The 21,042-nt window shown below is 39.4% G+C and overlaps 1 protein-coding gene across 3 annotated transcripts in view; it reads right to left on the reverse strand.

The window, feature by feature from the left end:
* The window catches only part of PAK5 (p21 (RAC1) activated kinase 5), a 302,429-nt gene that overhangs the window by 90,038 nt on the left and 191,349 nt on the right, over positions 1 to 21,042 (reverse strand). For all 3 annotated transcript variants that reach the window (XM_025399265.1, XM_025399267.1, XM_025399266.1), the window contains one exon: positions 17,226 to 17,440. In XM_025399265.1, the coding sequence (XP_025255050.1) occupies positions 17,226 to 17,429 (204 nt within the window). In that variant the 5' untranslated portion in view covers positions 17,430 to 17,440. The remainder of the gene's footprint in view (positions 1 to 17,225; positions 17,441 to 21,042) is intronic.

Consider the following 21,042-nt stretch of genomic DNA (forward strand, 5'->3'; position numbering starts at 1 on the left):
TGATGGGTTAAAAAGTAGTTTCCTGTTTTAGGCTCATTGTTCCCCAAATCAAATCAGTGACAAAACCATGAAGATCATAGGATTTAGAAGGTGGATAATCATAGCATTCAAGACTGCAGGTGCCACCAGCTAATTGGGCTAACTGGGCTCTGAAACTGCAAGGTAAGAATATAAATAGGCCAAATAACTATGGGTAGTAATTGTGGATTCAAAGACTTTACCTTTACATAAAAGAATGGAGTTTCTTACCCATTTGAAGACAATGAAATTATCAATAAAAAATAAACTAACAATCAACATAAATTTCCAACCATAAGAGGGTTTTAAAATTATGACACATCTGTAGAATTCTAATGTGGCCACTAAAAATAATATTGCAAACCCCAAACAAACAAAAACAGAAAGAGAAAAAAAATAAAAAAAATAAAAATAATCTTGCAGTCAGTGTAATGAGACTAAGTTCGTAGTTCCCAAACTATATGCCAAGGTAACCAGGGAACTGCAGCAAACTCACAATGGTGTGGCAGACTATTTTAAAATTTTGAAGGAAACAACATTTAACTTGTCAGATACCTTCTAAATTACTAGTGCATCTTTCAACATTAGATTACACTACATGTATTTTGATGACATTAAATGTAAAGTGGTGTATCTGGCAGTTGCCATGACCTAAAACAAACAGAAAGTCCTGTGTGAAAATCAATGTGGAACAGGAAATGAGGGTGAGGGTGTGGTATCTAGCCTGGTTCCAAGGTTGGAGAAGTGAGACAGTGTCCAGCAGGCCTGCATATTTCACACGTGTTTCAGAATGAAATATAAGTATTTTACAAATTGCAATGTACATGTATTTGTTGTTATGACATACATACAGTTTGGACTGAATTACCTAATAAATGGAATGGCTTTTATTTTTATTTATTTATTTTTCTAGGAGGTGCTGTGACAAGTTACTGCGAACCAAGAAACTTTGGTAACCCCTGAAATTTGGTGAAAAAATGAAATCAAAACTGCGTAAATACAGTCAACAATCTCATTCTTCCGTGTATGTGTACGCACATGTGTCTGTGTTAAAATGGTGCAAGAAATACATCAAAATTTAAAATTCAAAAAAAATGACCGTTCTTTATTTTTTCTCCGTAGTTTTCTAATTTTGCTAAGCTGCCTATGATGAATACTTAGTGCTCTCAAGTGGTGAAAACATAAAAATGAAAGGTTTTTAGAAATAACTCTCAAAGGAAGCACATTTTCTTCTATAGATAAAAATATCTGCTAAACATACCACAGGGTTTCATTTCTAGAGAAGGTTTATCACATTCAGCTGTTTCTCCAGCTTTCTGCTGTAACCTAAGTGAGATCTGGCTTTAGGACATGGAGATTTGAAGAAAGCTATTTCCTCATGCACCTCTCCCTAGTGTTGTTCAAAAAGTGCTCCTTTTCCCCACACCTACAGACTTCAGAAAGTGAACTTGGCTTGTGGTTTCCAGCCAATGAGGTTTTCAGCCTCACAACTCACATGCAAAGATGCTGCTGACCCATGAGGTGGGAGGTGAGGGCTGCTGATGTCAGATGCTGCTGCAAGCAGTCATTGCTCTGCCTCCTGCTTCTAGGTGGGAGCAATGGCCTGCAGCACTGCAGCGGCCTGCAGGTTTCAGGGGAAAGATAGCACTGGAAGCCTGCCCTTAGAAACTTCACACTTGAATGCACCCACAAGTGAAAGAGATCTGGGGTATTTTTCCATTCAATGTTTTTTCTTTTTCTTTTCTTTTTTTTTTAAATGGAGTCTCGCTCTTTCACTCAGGCTAGAGTGCAGTGGCACGATCTCTGCTTACTGCAACCTCTGCCTCCCAGGTTCAAGTGATTCTCCTGCCTCAGTCTCCCAAGTAGCTGGGATTGCAGGTGCTCACCACCACCCCTGGGTAATTTTTGTAAATTTAGTAGAGACAGGGTTTCACCATGTTGGCCCAGCTGGTCTCGAACTCCTGACCTCAAGTGATCCTCCTGCCTCATGCCTCCCAAAGTGCTGGGATTACAAGCATGAGCCATTGCGCCTGGCCTTTCCATTCAAATTTATAAGAACTCTAAGAACTCACACTTGTATGGTTTAGAGAGTAACATATAAATTATTCCAAACAGTATTCCTAAAATGATGAAGACATACATGTACGTTTTTTTTTTTATTAATTGAGAGAGAAAAACTCAAAATATTGTTCTCCTCTTTAAAAAGGGAATTTTCATTATACTTTGTACATGTGACGATTTGCTTTGATTCATTTTTTATTTCTTGACTGCTAATGTTTTAATGTATTAAGCTATTCAATCCTTACTCCAGCCCTGTGAGGTAGTACTGTTATATCCACTTTTAACAGATGAGGAAACAGAAGCTCACAGAGGTTAAGTAACTTGCACTAGGTCATATAGCCGGAATATGAAGAATCAAGATTTTTAATTTTTCTTGGACGGTTTGGCTCCAGAGGGCTCTAAGGCAATACATTGTCATTGCCTCTTTGTAAAGTTACTATTGTTTTACATAGGAGTATTCATTCATTAGATATGAATATAAGATTATACTCTTCCATAAAATCCAAAGTTATATCTCCTCAAAATTTTCTAGGAAGTATAGTCATTTTGTTCTCAAAGCTTTCATAACAAAATATTTATACTTCTGTTATAACATTATGTTTTCATTTGTCTTTACAATTCTTTCTCCCTCACTAGACTGTGCACGCTATGGAGATGAAGACCAAATACTGTTGTTTTTTCTCTCAGAACATAGTAGGTGCACAATAAACATCTGTTAAGGAAATGAAAGTTGATATTATACTGATAGCAGTTGCCACCGGTGTCGTGCGTTTATCCCCTCAGTCCACCCCAGAGGCCACCTGCAGACATTTCCTATCCATGCTGAAGGTTCCCCGAGTCTCTCTACCACAAGGTGTCCTCTGGCTGTTGGGGAATGCACGACCAAGTGTGGAGTTGTCAGGGAATTAACTCCTGGGAGCAACCCACAACCAAGAAAGCTTGGAGTTGGTGGGTAGATGTCCCAGCTTCCTTGCTCCTTGCTGGGCTACTTGTGAGGTGTGCTCCACATGGTCTCAGAGCATCCCTGGCACAACTGAGCCTGCTTGCCGATGGGGTTGCCTGTTCATCAACAAACCAGGCTTCTTCTCCTTTCTGGCCTCAGTACCCCATTCCCTCAGAGCTGCAAGGAAATGAATTTTGCGAAGTGAGTTCTTGCCCTGTCAAGCCTCTGGATGGGAAGGCAGTGGAGAATGTAGCCAAGCTGACACCTGAATTTCAGCATCCTGAGACCTGAGGAGTCAGTGAAGCTGTGCCAGACTCCTGACCCATAGAAACTGCAAGGATATTAACAAATGTGTGTTGTTTTCAGCTGTTACATTTATGGTAATGTGTTACATAGCAATAGAAAACTAATATAGCTTTTGATACCTGGAAGTGGGGAACTACTAAAAATGTGAGTATTAGTTTGCTTGGGCTGCTATAACAAAATAACACAGACTGGGGTGGCTGCCTTCTTACCTATATCCTCACATAGCCTTTTCTCTGGGTGGGCACCTTTGGTGTCTCTTCCTCCTCCTCTTTTTTTTCTTTTTTAATTTTTAAAAAATACACACAGGGTCTTGCTATGTTGTTCAACCTGGTCTTGAACTGCTGGACCCAAGTGATCCTCTTGCCTTGGCCCCTCAAAGCACTGGGATTACAGGTGTGAGCCATCATGACTGAGCTCTTCCTTTTTTAATAAAGGCACCAGCCCTATTGGATTAGGGTCCTACCCTTGTGAACCTCACATAGCCTTAATTACTTCTCTAAAGTCTGTATCTTTAAACAAAGTCACATTGGGGGTTAACACCTCAACATGAACGTTTGGGAGGGACACAATTCAATCCATAACAATGTGGAAGGGGTTTCGTAACCAGGTGGGTGAAAGCTGGGGGAATTTTGAGGAATATGGTAGAAAAAGCCTAAATGACATGAACAGACTCAGAGCAGAAATCTGGACTTTGAGGATGCTGATGGTGAAGGCTCAAAAGTGAGGAACACTCATTGGAAACTGAAGGAAGGAGGAAGGAGAATCTTTTGTAATGTAAAGTTTGGTGAAATAGTCTCCTGAGGTTATCTGGAAAGCAGAATTGAAAGTGATAAACTTGGCTGTATAAAGATTTCTAAGAAGTGTTGAAGGAACCCCCTGGTTTCTTCTTTCTGCTTATAGTAAAATGTGTGAGGAAAGAGGAAAATTGGGAGGACAATTTTTCTTAAAAAACAGAATCAGAATCTGACAATGTAAAAAATTCCGATGATCTCTAGATGGCACAGATGCTAAAATGAAGAGATTCACTCTCAGGAGAGCATGCACTAGGGAAAAGTCTGAGTGTGACTGTACAGCTCTTTGTTAGAAACTTAGAAAGATCAGAAGACAAAAGTATGCAGCTACATGAAAGGCTCATTTAAGAAATTAAGGGTTTTCCCTATAGATCTTCTTAATCGAGCCAGAAAACCTCAAGGAAGCATATGGGCATTGTCCCTCAGTCATCTCAGAAGGAGGCCAAGGAATAGGGAGGTTTATCTTTAAAATATCTGTGGATATGGCTTCACCTAGTGGAATGAACTGCAGTGAATCCATACAAACTCTACAAAGTTCTTAAGAAATTGTTTCATCAGGAATACTGACCACTTGGCCTGAAAGGGACAAAAAGAGTATGAAATAAAGGAGGCTTTCAGACCCTTCCCATTCTACTAGCATTGGAAAGCATGCTGATAAAAGTACTCAGGATGCAAACATGTGCTGCCTTTCATGAAAAAGAAGGGCAGAACCAAGAACCCTGAGGATGGAGCCTAAGCCACAGAGGGCCATTCCCAAGCTTTGAAATGTAATCAGAGAACTCCTAACATTTGCCTGGCTGGATTTCAGAAGAGCCACGGACCGGTAATTCCTTTTTACCTTCCACCTGCTTGCCCTCCTCCTGCCCCCATTTTGAATCAGAATTTTTACACCTGTTATCCTGCGCTGTCCCGCCATTATATGTTGGAAAAGGCTGGGGGCATATAATTTGTCTCTTTAGCTTCATAGGTCCATGGATGGAGAGGAATTGTGCCCCAGCAGCTACATTTAATAGATGACTCCCAAGCACTCCATCAATACCTAATCACAATTTAGATGATGAGAGTTTGGACTTTGGGATGATGCTGCAATGGGATGAGATTTTGGGATCTTGGGCTGGGATGAATGCATTTTGCATGTGGGAATGACATTGGGAACCAGGGTAGATAGACCCTAGGGTGACCCCTCAATGTTTCCCACCTCCTAGTGATCATTTGATTATCCCCTCTCCATGAGTATAGGCAGGATCTGTGGCTTGCTTCTAACCAATAGAATACAGCAAAGGTAACAGGCTGTGCCTTCTGTGTTATGTTACATGGCAAAGGTGATGGGATGTCACTCTCATGGTTACCTTGCATTATATGGCAACGCTGATGGGATATCACTTCTGTGAGTACATTATGAGATATATATATATATATATATATCATATATATATATATATATATATATATATATATATATATCTCCCAAGCAGACTAGCTCTTGCTTTCCTGCTAGCTTTGAAGAAGCAAGCTGTCACGCATTCTGCAGCTGCAAAGAAAAGAATTCTGCCCACAGAATTCTGACTAAATAAGCTTGGAAGTGGATTCTTCCCCATTTGAGACTCCAGATGGGAATGAAGCCCAGCTGGCCCCCTAATTGCAGCCTTGTGAAACCTTGAGCAAGAAGATCCTGTTAAGCCATGCCTAGAATCTGAACTCAGAGAAACTGTGATAATAAATATGCGTTCTTTGAAGCCATTAACTTAGTGGTAATTGTCATACAGTAATAGAAAGCTGATAGGAAGATTCTCAACAGGTGATGGATTCAGTGATTCCAGCAAACACTTAGGTACCTTCTTGGGCAGGATTTAATCTTAAAGGTAACAGTAGTAGCAGCCAATCAATTAGATAATGATGTGCTGCTTGGAAATGATTTTAAAGTGATAGATTTATCATCAATATAAAGTTGGCAGCATAATGCTTCCACTTAAAATTACACAATAAAACATTAAAAAGGATAGGATTTGATAGTTCCACTAAAGCAGCCTCTAGCTGCCATCTTACTGTCCCAATTTCTATATGATGCTAAATGAGAGATAAAATTAAATCTTTCAAGTTCCAAGCATGAGTGGGAGTCACAGAGAGCCACATGCCTTTTCTCTTTTCATTTAGAAGGATTATTTTCAGTTAGGTCACTACTGCTGGGAGAGAAGAGCTGGGGAAAAGAAGATGTCCCCGAAAATATCATTTCACATTACATAGAATTTCCCATCTATCAAAGCACAGCTGTCCTTATTTGATGAGTTCAGCTGTCAGGAGTTCAGAGAGGTCCACTCTATGGGAAACCAACACAGTTCTGGAGACACGCTTGTGATCTGGAGGGTGTGCTGTTTGACCTAAAATATGATGAGCTCAGGGAGCATCGAGGTCATAGTGGAGCAGGAGTGAGCGGCACACATTTGAAAGTTCACTCATTTGCTTCTCATTGTATGATTTCATTGACATTTCCTATTTAAATATTCTGCCTAATTCACTTGAGAAGACTGCATGGATTACATGTATAATGAAAGACTCCGTAAAGCTCTCTGAGTACTCTACAACTGAAAAATAAAGTCATATGGCAGTAATGATAGGGAATCATAGTCAGGTAGGTGTTTATAATGATGTCCTTTTCAGATTCTCAAGGGAGAGCTCATGGGCTAAATCTGGAATTTCTACATGATCAAATCAAAAGCATTCCTTAACCACAGAAATAATGTATGACATTGATGTGCTCTGCGGTCTTAGGAAAAACCACTGTGCCTACCTGAGTCTCAGTTACACAATCTGCAAGGTGAAAAGGTAAGAAGGAAGCAATTTTGTTTTCTGACTTAGCATCATTTATGCATATAACAGTTTTTCATGCCCAAACATACTTATTACCAGGAGGCACAGTGGTGTGGTGATTATAAGCACGGGTCTTGGAGTCAGATAGGTATAAAGTTTGAGTCCTGGGCCTTTCCAGTTACAGAAGTGGGATCTTCAACAAATCCTTTAACCTTTCTAAGACTTGCTTTCCTTACCCAAAAGATGGAGTTACTACTCTCTAATTGAAAAGGCTGGTATGGGGCTAAGTAAGATAGTGTATCAGTCAGTTGTCCTATAAGGCTGCACAACAAACCACCCACACTCAGGTTCATACAATGAGGTTGGGCTGGGTGGCTCTGCTTCAAGTTTCAGAGATGCAGGCAGTCTGTCATCTAAGGCATATTCTTATGATGTTGGCATAAGCACAGAGGGAAATCTTAGCTGTCCATTAGAAGTCTGTTCACGTCACCCCATTGGCCATGCAAGTCACATGCAAATTCAAGGAGTGGGGAAGAACTCAGCCCTTTATGAGGCTGTGGTGAGAAGAATGAAAAATTGGGTTTATTTATTTAGTATTTGAGACAGGGTGTCACTCCATTACTCAGGCTGGATTGCAGTGGCGTGATCTCTGCTCACTGCAGCCTCCGCCTCCCAGGTTCAAGTGGTTCTCATGCCTCAGCCTCCAGAGTAGCTGGGATTACAGGTGCATGCCACCATGTCCCATTATTTTTTGTATTTTTAGTAGACACAGGGTTTCCCCATGTTGGCCAGGCTGGTCTTGAACTCGTGGCCTCAAGTGATCCACCCACCTTGGCCTTTAAAGTGCTGGGATTACAGGCATGAGCCACCATGCCCAGCCAAAAAATCGAGTTTAATAATTTAGTCTACAGAGATGGTGTATGTGAAGCACCTATGGAACACAGCATGTGGTACATGGGGCCGTGAGCAATAAGTGATATCTCTTATCTTTTTTTTTTTTTTTTGCCAACATTCTCCAGGCCTATCAATCTTTCTTGTGCTACTTGAGGCAAACTGGAAAATGTCCCCTGCTCAAAAATACCTCCATCCCACTTACCTGTCTGATATTGCAATATAAATTTCTCTTTTTGGAATTATGATTGTCTTTTTCCTATGCTCCTCATTTCGAAAGCAAATACTTTGAGGGAGGGAATACACAAAGTAATCATTAACACTTTAGGGAAGAAGAGCACAGGAGTTATAAACAATGGGTATGTAGCAACCAAATGCAGCTGAGTTTATGGTATTAGAACTGGGTTCTTGACTTGGAAAGCCAAGGCCAGAGGATTGCTTGAGGCCAGGAGTTCAAGACCAGCCTGGGCAACATAGCCAGACCCAGTGTTCATAAGAAAATAAATAAAAAATTAGTCAGGGATGGTGGTGTGCATATGTGGTTCTAGCTACTCACTCAGGAGGCTGAGGTGGGAGGATTGCTTGAGCCCAGGAATACAAGGGTGGCAGTGAGCTATGATCGTGTCACTGCACTTCAGCCTCGGTGATAGAGTGAGACCCTGTTTCTAAATAAATAAATAAATAACTGGGTTCAACTTAGAAATTGGGTGAATTTGAACAAATCAATCATACTCAGTCAAGACTCATCTGTACAACTGGGTTAAAACTATTTGTTATTACAAGTGCCACAAAAGAATAAATCTTAAATATTTTGTACTCTGTAAAACACTATCCGATGTTTGGTAACCATACTCTTGATTTTGGTCAGGCCTGTTGCCTAAGAGATTTCAGCAAAAACTAGAGATTACTATAGATTTGACACCTGCATTGCCTTCACACCAGCTTCCACTCTGGGAGTAGAGTTGGGCTAAAACACTCAAGTGGAGGTACTCACAGGGCCCCTCAGTATATGCAATCCCTGTGTGGGTTCTTCTCTATCGCTTCCTCCCAGGAGTTACAGTAGGGGAACACAGCCACTGCAGGAATGCTGGGAACGGCATTTTGAACCATGAGAAGAGGGCTTCAGGAATAGATCTAACCACCAATTGGGAGTAAATAAGTTTTCAATATAACCTATAACTGACAATTGCTTTAAAATGGTACGTTCAATTTGTGTTTACCTTGGTCTTGAGGGTGGCAGGAGATTAAATCTTTCAAGTTCCAAGCATGAGTGGGAGTCACAGAGAGCCACATGCCTTTTTTCTTTGGATTTAGAAGGATTATTTTTGAGAGCATAGGGTCTCCGTGACCCAGTTTTAGTTGGGAGCCTAGGAGCTGTCTTCCAAATGCCAGGATCATGGACCATGAATGTCCAGTTATTCTCTGCTGGTTCCAGGGAGCTGCAGGTGTGACAGCTGTGACATCACCCATTTGTGATTACAGAGCTATCACACTGGGTACCAGGATGGCCCTGCCAAGAGGCCTGGAGGTGTGTGGTTAACATTGGCCTCTGCCAAATGGAGGAAGAGGTGGCTACCTGCAGGGATAAATTCCCTGGGGTGATACTGTCTTCTCTGAAAACATCAGCTTTTGTTTTTTAGAGTAACAACTAGACCATGTGAGCTCAAGTTTGTTCAAAGTTTAAGGAAACCTTAAAGTGACTTACGTAAAACACTGCAAAACACTGATGGAAACAAAGATGGTTCTTATTAGTGGCTGATGTAGTTTGTTACTTTTAAAGGGGTGTGAGAGAGAGACATTTATGGGGAAAGATGGTGTGTTGACATGGTACACATCAAATAATAACTTCATTAATACAATGAAAAACTGCTTTGCTGAAGTTTCCAGATTGGATGGGATCATAAAAATGAAGAAATATGATAAATCTGGCTTTGGTTTTGGATTTCTTCTTTTATTTGGAAACAAGGTACCTTGCCCACATCTCCTGAATTTAGGCAAATGAGAAAATGGGGGCCCGTGTGATGTTCCTACTGCACAGTCTTTGTGGTGGTGGGAGGGCTGAAAAGGGATACTGACACTGGAACGAGGGATTCCAGGAAGTAATAGGCACCGAGAGAAATGTGAGTGTCCAAGTCCGTTGTCCTCACTGGTTTTGCAAGTATAAAGATAACATAAACAACTTTAACAAAGGATCAGCAATCTCTCCTCCTGCTGAGGGCCCTGGTTCTGAAGAACTCAATGCAGTTCTGAAGTGACATTTTTGACGAGAGGTTTTAAAACATAGGTAATCTGCCTAATGGGTTTCATTTTATAATTATATTTTGCTTAGCAGTGAAATTAACTATCTTTATAACATATACACTCTTCCCTCTTTAAGAAGGTTTGGGCCGGGCGCGGTGGCTCAAGCCTGTAATCCCAGCACTTTGGGAGGCCGAGATGGGCGGATCACGAGGTCAGGAGATCGAGACCATCCTGGCTAACACGGTGAAACCCTGTCTCTACTAAAAAAAAAAATACAAAAACTAGCCGGGCGAGGTGGCGGGCGCCTGTAGTCCCAGCTGCTCGGGAGGCTGAGGCAGGAGAATGGTGTAAACCCAGGAGGCGGAGCTTGCATGAGCTGAGATCCGGCCACTGCACTCCAGCCTGGGCGACAGAACGAAACTCTGTCTCAAAAAAAAAAAAAAAAAAAAAAAAAAAAAAAAAAAAAAGAAGGTTTGTATTTTTATTAAATGTCTTCTGATAATCATTAAATTGGAAGGACTTCCGGCATCCCAGCTGTTCACAACCATTTGACTAATATACTTCTAACACCTGCAGGATTACACATCAGATCAATATATTTGGTACACTATACATTGGGTCTGACCTTTAAATAAATCAATTAATTTCGTAATAGGACCATTTCTTCATCTGAGATCTGTGTCCTTCATGCACAGAGGCTTCACAAAACAGCAAACTCATGACTGTGGCTTCCAAAAGTGCCCCCGTGCCATCCAATCCCTACTTGTCCATCTGGCCGTATCCCCCACGTCTCTACCCATCGTGCTCTGCTCTACCCAACAGATGATCTGTTTTTCCTTTAAACTCCTCAAGCTTGTTCCTGCCACAGGGTCTTGGGACTAGCTCTTCCTCCTTCCTTTGAATATATCTCTTTCCAAGATCTTCTCCTGGCTCCATTGTTATCTCTTAGAAGTGTCCTGATGTTCACCTAGATGAGAACTTAGAAATGAAAAGTGGTGACCCAGCTCAGTGAACATGAAGGCATTGGACTTCATGTTGCAAAAAAGATGATTCTAGGCTCAACATTATATTTTAGCAGAAACAGGTCTAAAAGAAGGGAGAGTAAAAAAAAAACAAAAAACAAAAAACAAGCAAACAAAAAACACCGATTTATGAGGATAGGAAAGTAATGGGGAATCTAATCTATGAACTTTAAGAAGAGACCTGTTAAGGGAGCCAGAAAAGTCATGAGGGGGCAGCCCCAGCTCTCAGAATGGCTGGGAGCTTCACTCAGCTAGGAGCATGGCAAACATCTGGAAACAGTTTAAACTGCTTGGCAGCAACTCTCAGAAAGTAAAGGAGACACTAAAAGAAATAACTCCTTCTGGCTTAACTCTGAGTAACAAGGAAGAGCACATCAGTTATGTGTAATTGAGGAGGAACCTTTGGGAAAACTGTTACCTTAGGTCAAAGGGAAATACTGCTAGAAAATGTCAGATAGTTGCCCTGTATTTTGGGAAAGCAGATTTTAAAAACTATTCAAGGAAAGAGAGAATCCCATGGAAATAAAACTAAGAAAAAAGATATAGCTCTAAACACAATGCAAAATTGAGAATCACAAAAATAGAGAAAGGTAGAGAATTTCAGAGTAATTAAAGTAGACTCCATCTTGGATGAGCTTTCAACATAGATTACGATGGGAGAGAAAATGAAACAGTGATCTTCAAGAATGGGATGTCCAGACCTAAAGATTTACCTCTCTTGATTTTACCTGCTTTTGTGAATAGAGAGGTTTTTAAAGCAGTAGTCAGCAGCAGTCGATAAAAAAAGGAAGGGACGGAACCTCAGCTTTGAAAGATTATAAAATACCGAAGACTACAAAGACAAAGAAAACTAAGTCAGAGCCAGTTTTGCACTGGTCTTCTCTGTGACTCTTCAATCTTTAAAAGATAAAAAGAAGATTGTTAGGAAGGCTTTGAAGGCTAAAATTAGAAAAGGAATGGTAAATAAGGATCTAACAATTTAAAAAACTTCAAAACAGCTGGTTCAGATAAATTATATAGTATACACAAAAAGGGATGGAATATTGTATTCAATAATCTTTGAAAAGGTTGTAGAGATTAGAAGATTGCTGGCCAACTAAAAAAGACAAAAGTCTCTATTTTCATTTAAAAAAACAAAAAAGTCAGTAGTGTGGGCAAGGTAAGTTGCAGAAGTCACAGACAATCACATTTAATATAAGTTCCAAGACAGTCGTTCTCAACCTTTTTGTCTCAAAAACCTCTTAAAATTATTGAGGACCTAAAAGAGACCTTAGTTTATGTTATATCTATTAATATTCACTGCATTAGATATTAAAACTGATAAATGTATTTATTTATTTGAGACAGGGTCTTGCTCTGTTATGCAGGCTGGAGTGCAGCGGTTCCATCACGACTCACTGTAGCTTTGACCTCCTAGGCTCAAGTGATCCTTCCACCTCAGTCTCCAGAGTAGCTGGGATGACAGGTGCACACCAGCTTGCCTGACTAATTTTTTTTTTTTTTTTTTTTTTTTATTTAGTGGAGATGAGGTCTTGCTATGTTGCCTGGGCTGGTCTGAAACTCCTGAACTTAAGCAATCTTGCTTTGGCCTCCCAGAGTGCTGGATTACAGGCATGAGCCACTGTGCTCAGTCAAGAAAATTTAAAACATAAGAATATAAAGCACACGATCCATTAAGCATCCATCAATCAATGACATCATCACTTGTAATATAGCTTCTCCATTGTATACACAGGAAACGAGAGTAAAAAAAGCAAACTTTAATTTTGTAGACTCCCTAAAAGAGTCTGAGGAATCCCCATAGGTTTACACCACACTTTTGAGAACCACTGCAAGAAAACTTTTCACCATAGGCCCAAGAAGACACAAACACAGATGTCCATGACAATATTATTAATACTTATAGTAGCAAATACTTGACAATATCCCTTAGTAGATAAATGGATAGATTGAAAAAAAGCTAGAGTAATTTTTAAATAAACTCATTTTCTACACATCAGTGTGAATTTATCTCAAAATAATATTAAGTAAAAAAGTAAGTTAGAGATTATATACATTATGACATCACTTAATAAAATTCAGATATGCCAAATAAAGCTATTTAACATTATTTATATAATTCTACTTGAAAATTAAAAAGAAATATGAAGCAAATGTTAAGATATACTTTTTTCATTTTAGGTAGAAGCTACAAAAGCTTTTAAATATTATCTTCTTTTTTTTTTTTTAGCATTTCAAATGATTTCTAGGCTGTAACAAAGGGAAAGGGTGATCATTATGTCGTGGCTTTAGTCCACCTAGAACAGCAGTTCTTAAAGTATGTCTATCCATCAGCAGCACCAGCAGCATCTGAGAGCGTGTTAGAAAAGCAAGTTATCAGGCTCACTCCAGACGTACTGAATCAAAATCCCTAGGGTGGGGCTTGGAAATGTGAGCTATAATACACCCCCAAGGAAATTCTTATGAAAGTCTAAGCTTGAGAACTACTGGGCAATCACAAACAAATATGACCATTCAACCTGCCCTTTACGTAATGCATCTAATTCAGCACAGATTTTGCTAATATTGCTTATGATGTTCTCATGGACAGAATCACATTAGATATTAAAGGAATTTCTCAATGATATTTGCCAAATGTTTTAAAGGGAACCTCCCCCTCCGGGTGTTCAGGTTATCTTGGCTAGCCTACATGGCCTACATGGCTAGCCCAAAAGTTTGGGCACACAAACTTTTGACACAAGTACAAGCTAACTTGTGGCTTCTGGTTAAATTTCTGACAGTTTGGAAATCCCGGCCAGTGTAAACTCACATTGATTATACCTTATGTGGATACATTCCTTTATACTACTTAAATCAAAGCTCTCAAAGTGTGGTCCTCAGACCAGCAGCATCAGTACCACCTGGAAACATATTAGAAATGCAAATTCTTGGGCCCCATCCCAGTTCTACTGAATCACAAACTCTGAGAATGGAGCCCAGCAATCTGGGTTTTATCAGACTCTTTGGGTGATTCTGATCTTCTGTATGGTTGGAGAAACCCTGGCCTAAATAAGTGTACACAGAGGAGAGGTATGTCCTGGTAAGCATGACAATGGGTAAGCACGAGGTTCTAAACAGGAACAGCTGAAATCCTAACTAATCAAGGAAGAGTGTTGGTGGCAACGGCAGATTTCCACTCGGAACTAGCTTGCTGAAGCTTGCTGACAAGTACTGAAGAACTGGTATTTTCCACAACATCCGGGGTGACACACTTCCTCCACTGACTGTTTTAATGTCATGATCTCTTTTCTCATTTTCCTTTCTCAATTTAAAGGACACTTTGACCAAACCAACTAGAATGGTTAGTTCTATTTAACTTAAATAATTTTGCCAAAATGGCTTTAAACATGCATGACTATATTCAGTCTTTTCTGCCCATTTATTCATTACTTCTTATTTCAAGGACTTTTGTGACTTCTGAGATATATTCTCTATACTTTATAATATGTCATTCTTAGGTGACTTGTAAAATTTTTCCAGAGAAGCCATTTCTGAAAAATTGGATCATACAAACTATATGACATAGTTTGGCCCCTTAAACCTTTTAATTTTTACTTATTGTAAGAGTCTGGTAGTCACAGGATTCTGTTTGACCACCAATATCATCTACTGTCTGCTAATGGTGTTAACTGAACTCATATGTGGCAAAATATTTATACTCATATTTGGAGAAAGATAAGATTTGCTTTATGGGAGTTTAGTGTTAGTATGAGGTGCTGGATTTTTTGGGTGTCCTTCAGTTAAATGGATTTGGTTAATCTTAATCTTTATGGGTGAGATCCAACCTAGCTGGATCTTGTTTTTGTCACTCCTTGTCTGTTTTTATTTTATTTTTTCCCTGAGGGGTACAATTGTGCCTGAAGTCTCATTTGCAGACATCCAGGACCTGCTCTATACTTGAGATGTATCTTCCAGTCATCACCCAGTGAACATTTAAGTGTCTATAACTAATATTTTAGTCTTTTCATTTCATATGGACTGAATGCTCATGCATTTGGCACAAGGGCTGGAAAGCCCATGCTAGTGAGTAAGAGAAGCACAAGGTTTAGCAGCTTAGAAGTTGCTAAATCTTGCTCCAACTCTCAGTGGGAATGATTGTCAGAGAGGAAAGGATAACGAGCCAGCCCACCTAGGAGATGGAAGAAATGAAGTCGAAGGTTCTACTAAATCCACATCCACTGAACATGATGTGTTATCACTAAGACGAGAGCCTCTTTCTTTGCTCCCAAACAGGACCTGCTAGGATCTGGACAAGTGAAAAACCATGGTGAAGTAAATGACACTTTGTCCTGACCAAATAATGCATACACTCTAACAAGACGGCGCATGTCCTGGGTCTTCAGCTAGAATGTTTCTTTAAGACTCTGCTTCTGTCTAGAATGTTTCTTATCCAATGATAATGATAATGATACTCCAGGGTAAGAAAATAAGTCCTAGTTTCATGTGAGAATTTTTCCTTCACCATGGTGATAAATAGTAGAAGACTTTTCAGGGCACACTGCTCATTCCATTTTCTGGGTTGTGTAAAAACTTGGGATATAGGAAAAATAATGAAACTAAACAAGCAGATTTTTTTCTAATCCCAACTTTTTAAAGATATGGTCCACCTTATTATATGATCATTAGTTAAGTGTTAGCCTTCTCTTAGGGAGAAAATTATGTTCAATGGTAGGATATTGCTAGATACAAACTAGTAGAGTTGGTTAGTCAGTTTCTAATAAATATCAATTGATATCTGTTTAAAATGACAGCCTCCTTTTGTTCCCAAAGCTTTATCTTCTCAAATATCCATTTGTGTGTGTGTGTGTACTTAACATTTTAGTTGGTTTGAAAAGTTTTGAAATTCTACCAGAAAATCAAACTCACAAAATGCAGAATTATAAGACTCTGTATCAATCTTTGGGCAGCACAGCCTCATATGTTCAATACCAGAATAGAATGACCAGCACTATGCATGAACAATGGACTCACAGTTCTAATTTAGTCAGGTCAGGTGATATTTCATAAGCCTTTACCATAATGTATCAGCTCCACTCTTTCTTTGCATCCCTTTAAAAATGCATTCAGTTTTGTTCTGCATATTATTCAAATACAGTTTATGCAGTATTCATGTTAATGCAGAATAACATATTCAAATAGCACAGATATCTACTAATATAATGAGCAAGGAAAGAATCTGAACTCAAGTTTTGTAAAGATTATGAAACTCTGGAATGATCCACTGGATAATATCATTATAATTTTCAATGATGTTTAACTCCCATAGAGAACTTTTGGGAAATTGCCTGATAGTCTATAGAATTCTTATCATTCTGAAGTGCAGAAGAAAACTGCAATTCCTGGATTTTCTTTGTAGTAACTTTGCGTAACTGAAATTTTTTTGGGTCTGCTGTCTGCTTACATGTAATTACTTTTATGAAAATTTATTGCCAAAAATTTCCTAGCTACATATTTAAGATAAATTATATCTTATTCTAGGACTCAAATTACTTGCTTTTATTTGCAATAGCTCTCTCTTAGGCTATAAGGACAAATTTGAAAGCTATAAAGACAAATATGTGTGTATATGTTTGTGTGTATATATATACACATATTTATTTGATCATATAAAACATACATATGTATATGCCTATATATGCTTGTGTATATATATTTATAAATATTATTATTAAAATCTATTGGCAGTAAATTTTATATGAAAGAAAAGTTTAAATATTTTGAGAGCAAATGGAGAACAACAAAAGGTGGTCTAATGTTGGTCAGAGGCTATTGCCAATATTAACCAGAGTGGATGGATAATACGCTTCAGTATAAAGTCTAACAAAAACACCATTTAAAGCCGAAATAAAAGTGTCCTATTTTGTGATCGCATTTTATGTGTCTGATTTTAAAAAAATCACTTCTAAAGCCAAAGTTCCTTTTCATGTGCTGCAATTTATAAGAAATGGTGAAAATTATAATCATGAAAGAATAATTGTGAATAATCTGTGAATGTTAAAAATATACGTGGTTTAGGCATTTTATAGCTTGCTTATAAAGCTGATGCAGTGCATCACATACGAGAATGATTCTTAAGCCCACCCAAAGATGGAACCCTTGCCATACCTTCATAGGAGCCAGCTGGATGGGTGTGATGCATGAAGGATCCACCATAGGCTTTGGCCTGTTGGCTGTATCTGCTAACAGGCTGTGCCATTGCTGGGGAAGGCCGGTAAACTTCTGCTCTTGTGGATCAAACCCAGTGTGAACCCTGTGTTCAAAGTTGGATGGGCCAGATATTTCAATCTTTTTCTTTTTCTTCCCAAACATGATGCCAAAACCTGGGAAATATAAATAGAAAAGAGTCAGCTGTTTATATCTTGCCAGCAGAAGACCATGAGAAAGCTATTGTTAATTCATTCAGGGCAATATCTTTTCAGTTATTCCTCTAGATCCCAGCTGCAAAAGATAAAAGTTGAATTTTCAGGGTGTATAAATTAAATAATTTTATTCAAATCTTTTTGTTCTCTCCTTAAACTTGCCATGTGGATGATAGTTCCCTGCCGCAATGACTTTAATTTGGCCATGTGACCTGCTTTGACTGTGGATGGAAGAGACAGTGTTAGCAAGTTTAGGGCAGAAGTTTTTGGAGGCATTGTATGTTTCCACTTTTTCCTTGTGCTCCTGTCTCTTGCCACAAAGATCTCTCTCTCAGGTAGATGACACTTCCTCAGCCTAGGTCTTGGAAGGAGAGATGCGTAAGGGCAGACACAAGCCCAACTTCCAGTCTGAAGACAAGACCAGGCAAGCCCAACTGAGAAATTACTGAGCCACGGCTGACTCGCAAATGAGAAATAAATGTATGTAATGAAGCCACTGAGATTTTGGCCTTGTTTGTTATGTAGCATTATTAAAGCTGACCAGTACACAGGAAGAAACATTTCAAACTTTGGTATGTACTTAAAATCCAAAACATTTGTGTGGAATAAAACATATACATACATGAAAAATGGGTTGATAATGATAATCACCACATAAAGGATCAAACAAGTAAATATTTACAAAGCACTTAGAAAAACATCTGTCACAAAGTAATTACTTCAAGTATTAATTATACACCTCTGGACAAATATACAAGAAAGTTGACTGATATTTCCTGCAGAGAAGGGAACCAGGGGAAGAAGGCAGGGAGGAAGACTCACTTTTCACTGCATATTATATTTACAATTTTTTTACAGTGTACTTTACCTGTTTGAAACAACATCGTTTACCCAGGTGAAACATAGCCAGTGACTAGAACACCTCTAGAAAATATGTAAAATAGGCAAAGTATGCTTTATGATGTTGCAAACACATAAGGTAACCCGGGTTTGCATCCCAGGTAGGTCACCTATTCACTGTGATCCCAGGTAATTGCGTTTTCCTTTCTGCAGCTACTCATCTGTGAATAGAACAATCACCATTTTGGGAATCCTTACAACACTGCCATGGGCATTGTAAAAGATGATGTTTTGGCCTACATGTTGATTTGCTGAGGAAGATTATCTCAGTCCTTGGACTGGAATAGTGGGTCATATATTCCTACACTTCTTTTTGTTTTTGAGACAGAGTCTCGCTCTGTCGCCCAGGCTGGAGTGCAGTGGCGCAATCTCGGCTCACTGCAAGCTCCCCCTCCGGGGTTCACGCCATTTTCCTGTCTCAGCCTCCCGAGTAGCTGGGACTACAGATGCCTGCCACCACGCCCGCCTAATTTTTTTTTGTATTTTTAGTAGAGACAGGGTTTCACCGTGTTAGCCAGGATGGTCTCCATCTCTTGACCTCATGATCTGCCCGCCTCGGCCTCCCAAAGTGCTGGAATTACAGGCATGAGCCACCGCGCCCATATTCCTACACTTCTATGTATATATTCTTCACAGCATTCATCCACTTGTGAGTAATTAATTACATGTAATGGTGTGCTCAGTGTCTGTTTTAACTACTAGAATGTACGATCCATGAGGGAAAGGATGCTTCCTGCTTTTTCATTACTGTTTGCCTGACCTATAGTAGGGCTCACAAAATATTTGTTGATGGACTAAAATCATCCTGAACAGCACATTTATTCAGTAAATAGCACAAGGGGTTGGAGCTCCGTGTTCTCTCACTCTCCCCATTGTTCCTTCTCTACCTCCCTTCATTCTCTGTTAAAACTGTTATTTCTTTTAAACACTTGTCCCTGTGTAGTAAGCAGGGTCTTCCCATGCCTTCCAGTTTTCTCAAGTTCTTTTTCCATCCTCTACCTACATAAATATTCTCTCAGCAATGCTCAGATCATTCACAGCCTTCACTCCCTGGACTCCATCAAAACCCATCACATTCATTCTGCTTGTTACTTCAGACTAATTTGGAAGGGCTGTAATGAAAATGGATGAAAGATTATAAGGACTTCAACTACCTTGATACATTATCTTTCCTGGAAAATATAATTATAATTTAAAACAATTCTGTAAGTACGTTACTACAAGTAGGTCAACAAATACAAGTGAGCTGACCTTAAACACTCGGGCACACCCAAACCGAAGTGTGAAGAAGTAAAGGAACCCTGCTGTCACAGACTGCTGCAGAAATGGCCCACAATGTGTCATTCTTCCTGGTATCCATGCCTTCAAGGAGGCCTCTCCCACACTGACTCTGAACTTGGATATAAAATTTGATGTGACCAATGAGACAAGAGAAAATATGACACCAATACGCACAGTGCCTGCACACTGGGGCTTGCTCGCCCTCTTGCTGTCCTTGGAAACGGCAGTCAGCATGAAAACAAAGCCAGCCTATCCTGCTGGAAGATGAGGGGCTGTGTATCCCAGTTACCTGTCTCCCCAGCCAGCAACTAATCGACCCTGAGAAGCAGAGCTGCCCAGCTGACCAGCAGCTATCCACATGACAGAGCCTAGTCAAAACCAGCAGACCTACCCAGTTGGACTTAGAAGTACAGAATCAAGACACAAATAAATGTTTTTTTGCTTTAAACCATTATGCTTTGGAGTAGACTGCTATACAGAAAAAGCCAACATAATAAAATCCCTGATTATCATCCTCTACCTTGCATCTTCAGATGCTTGCCATTTTTAGGTTTCTATTTTAGCTGCTTCAAAGTTTCAAGTAACAACATCCAATCTGGGTAACTATATTAGCTGCTACACAATTGAGTGCTAACTCAAAGGAGTTTTGATTGTGATATTACTATTTGGTTGAAGACCTGGAACGTTTTCAGTGGCAGGAAATTACACCAATAATTAGCTCTATACACCATCTCTCAGAATTATTTAGTGAGCATAAAATACATTTGAAAATATAATTTGGCCATTTGTTGGCTGAGTCTGCTTGACAGTTTAAGAAACTTTAGCTATGACCATTTTTAAAAAAAGCAAGACAGAAATTATTTCAGAAAAATCATTTGAGAAGAGTTATTTGGCCTCTATTCATACCTGAACAAGCACTGAAGATGCTAGGCCAAATATTTTTAGAGGCAGAATAGAAATGTCTTGTTATTCCCTTTCTCATTGTGAATTTCCCAGTGGTTGCTATGCCACTCAATGAGAGCATTCAAAAGAAAATATCAATGAACTAATACTGTTTCTGTGTTTAAATAAGAGAGTTGTGGAGAGGAAATTCACAGCTGAATTAGTCTACATACGCTACATCCTGTGACACCACACAACTATAATTTTAATGGTCAAACAAACAGTTCTATCTCTCCAGTAAATTTGAGTTAAAGAGTTACAAAGGAACAACTTAAAAGGAAAACACAAAACAGCTCTAAATCCTGAAGCAATTATTCCTGGGAAGTTCACAGATGCAGAGACAAATCTCCAAGATGGATCGTGACATTCTATCAGCAGTGTCTACTGCTCTGTTAGCAAGGAGGAGGCCCACACTCAGGTAAAGACAGAGACAGGGTCCT

Source organism: Theropithecus gelada, chromosome 10 (assembly GCF_003255815.1).
Source record: "Theropithecus gelada isolate Dixy chromosome 10, Tgel_1.0, whole genome shotgun sequence".
NCBI lineage: Eukaryota > Metazoa > Chordata > Mammalia > Primates > Cercopithecidae > Theropithecus > Theropithecus gelada.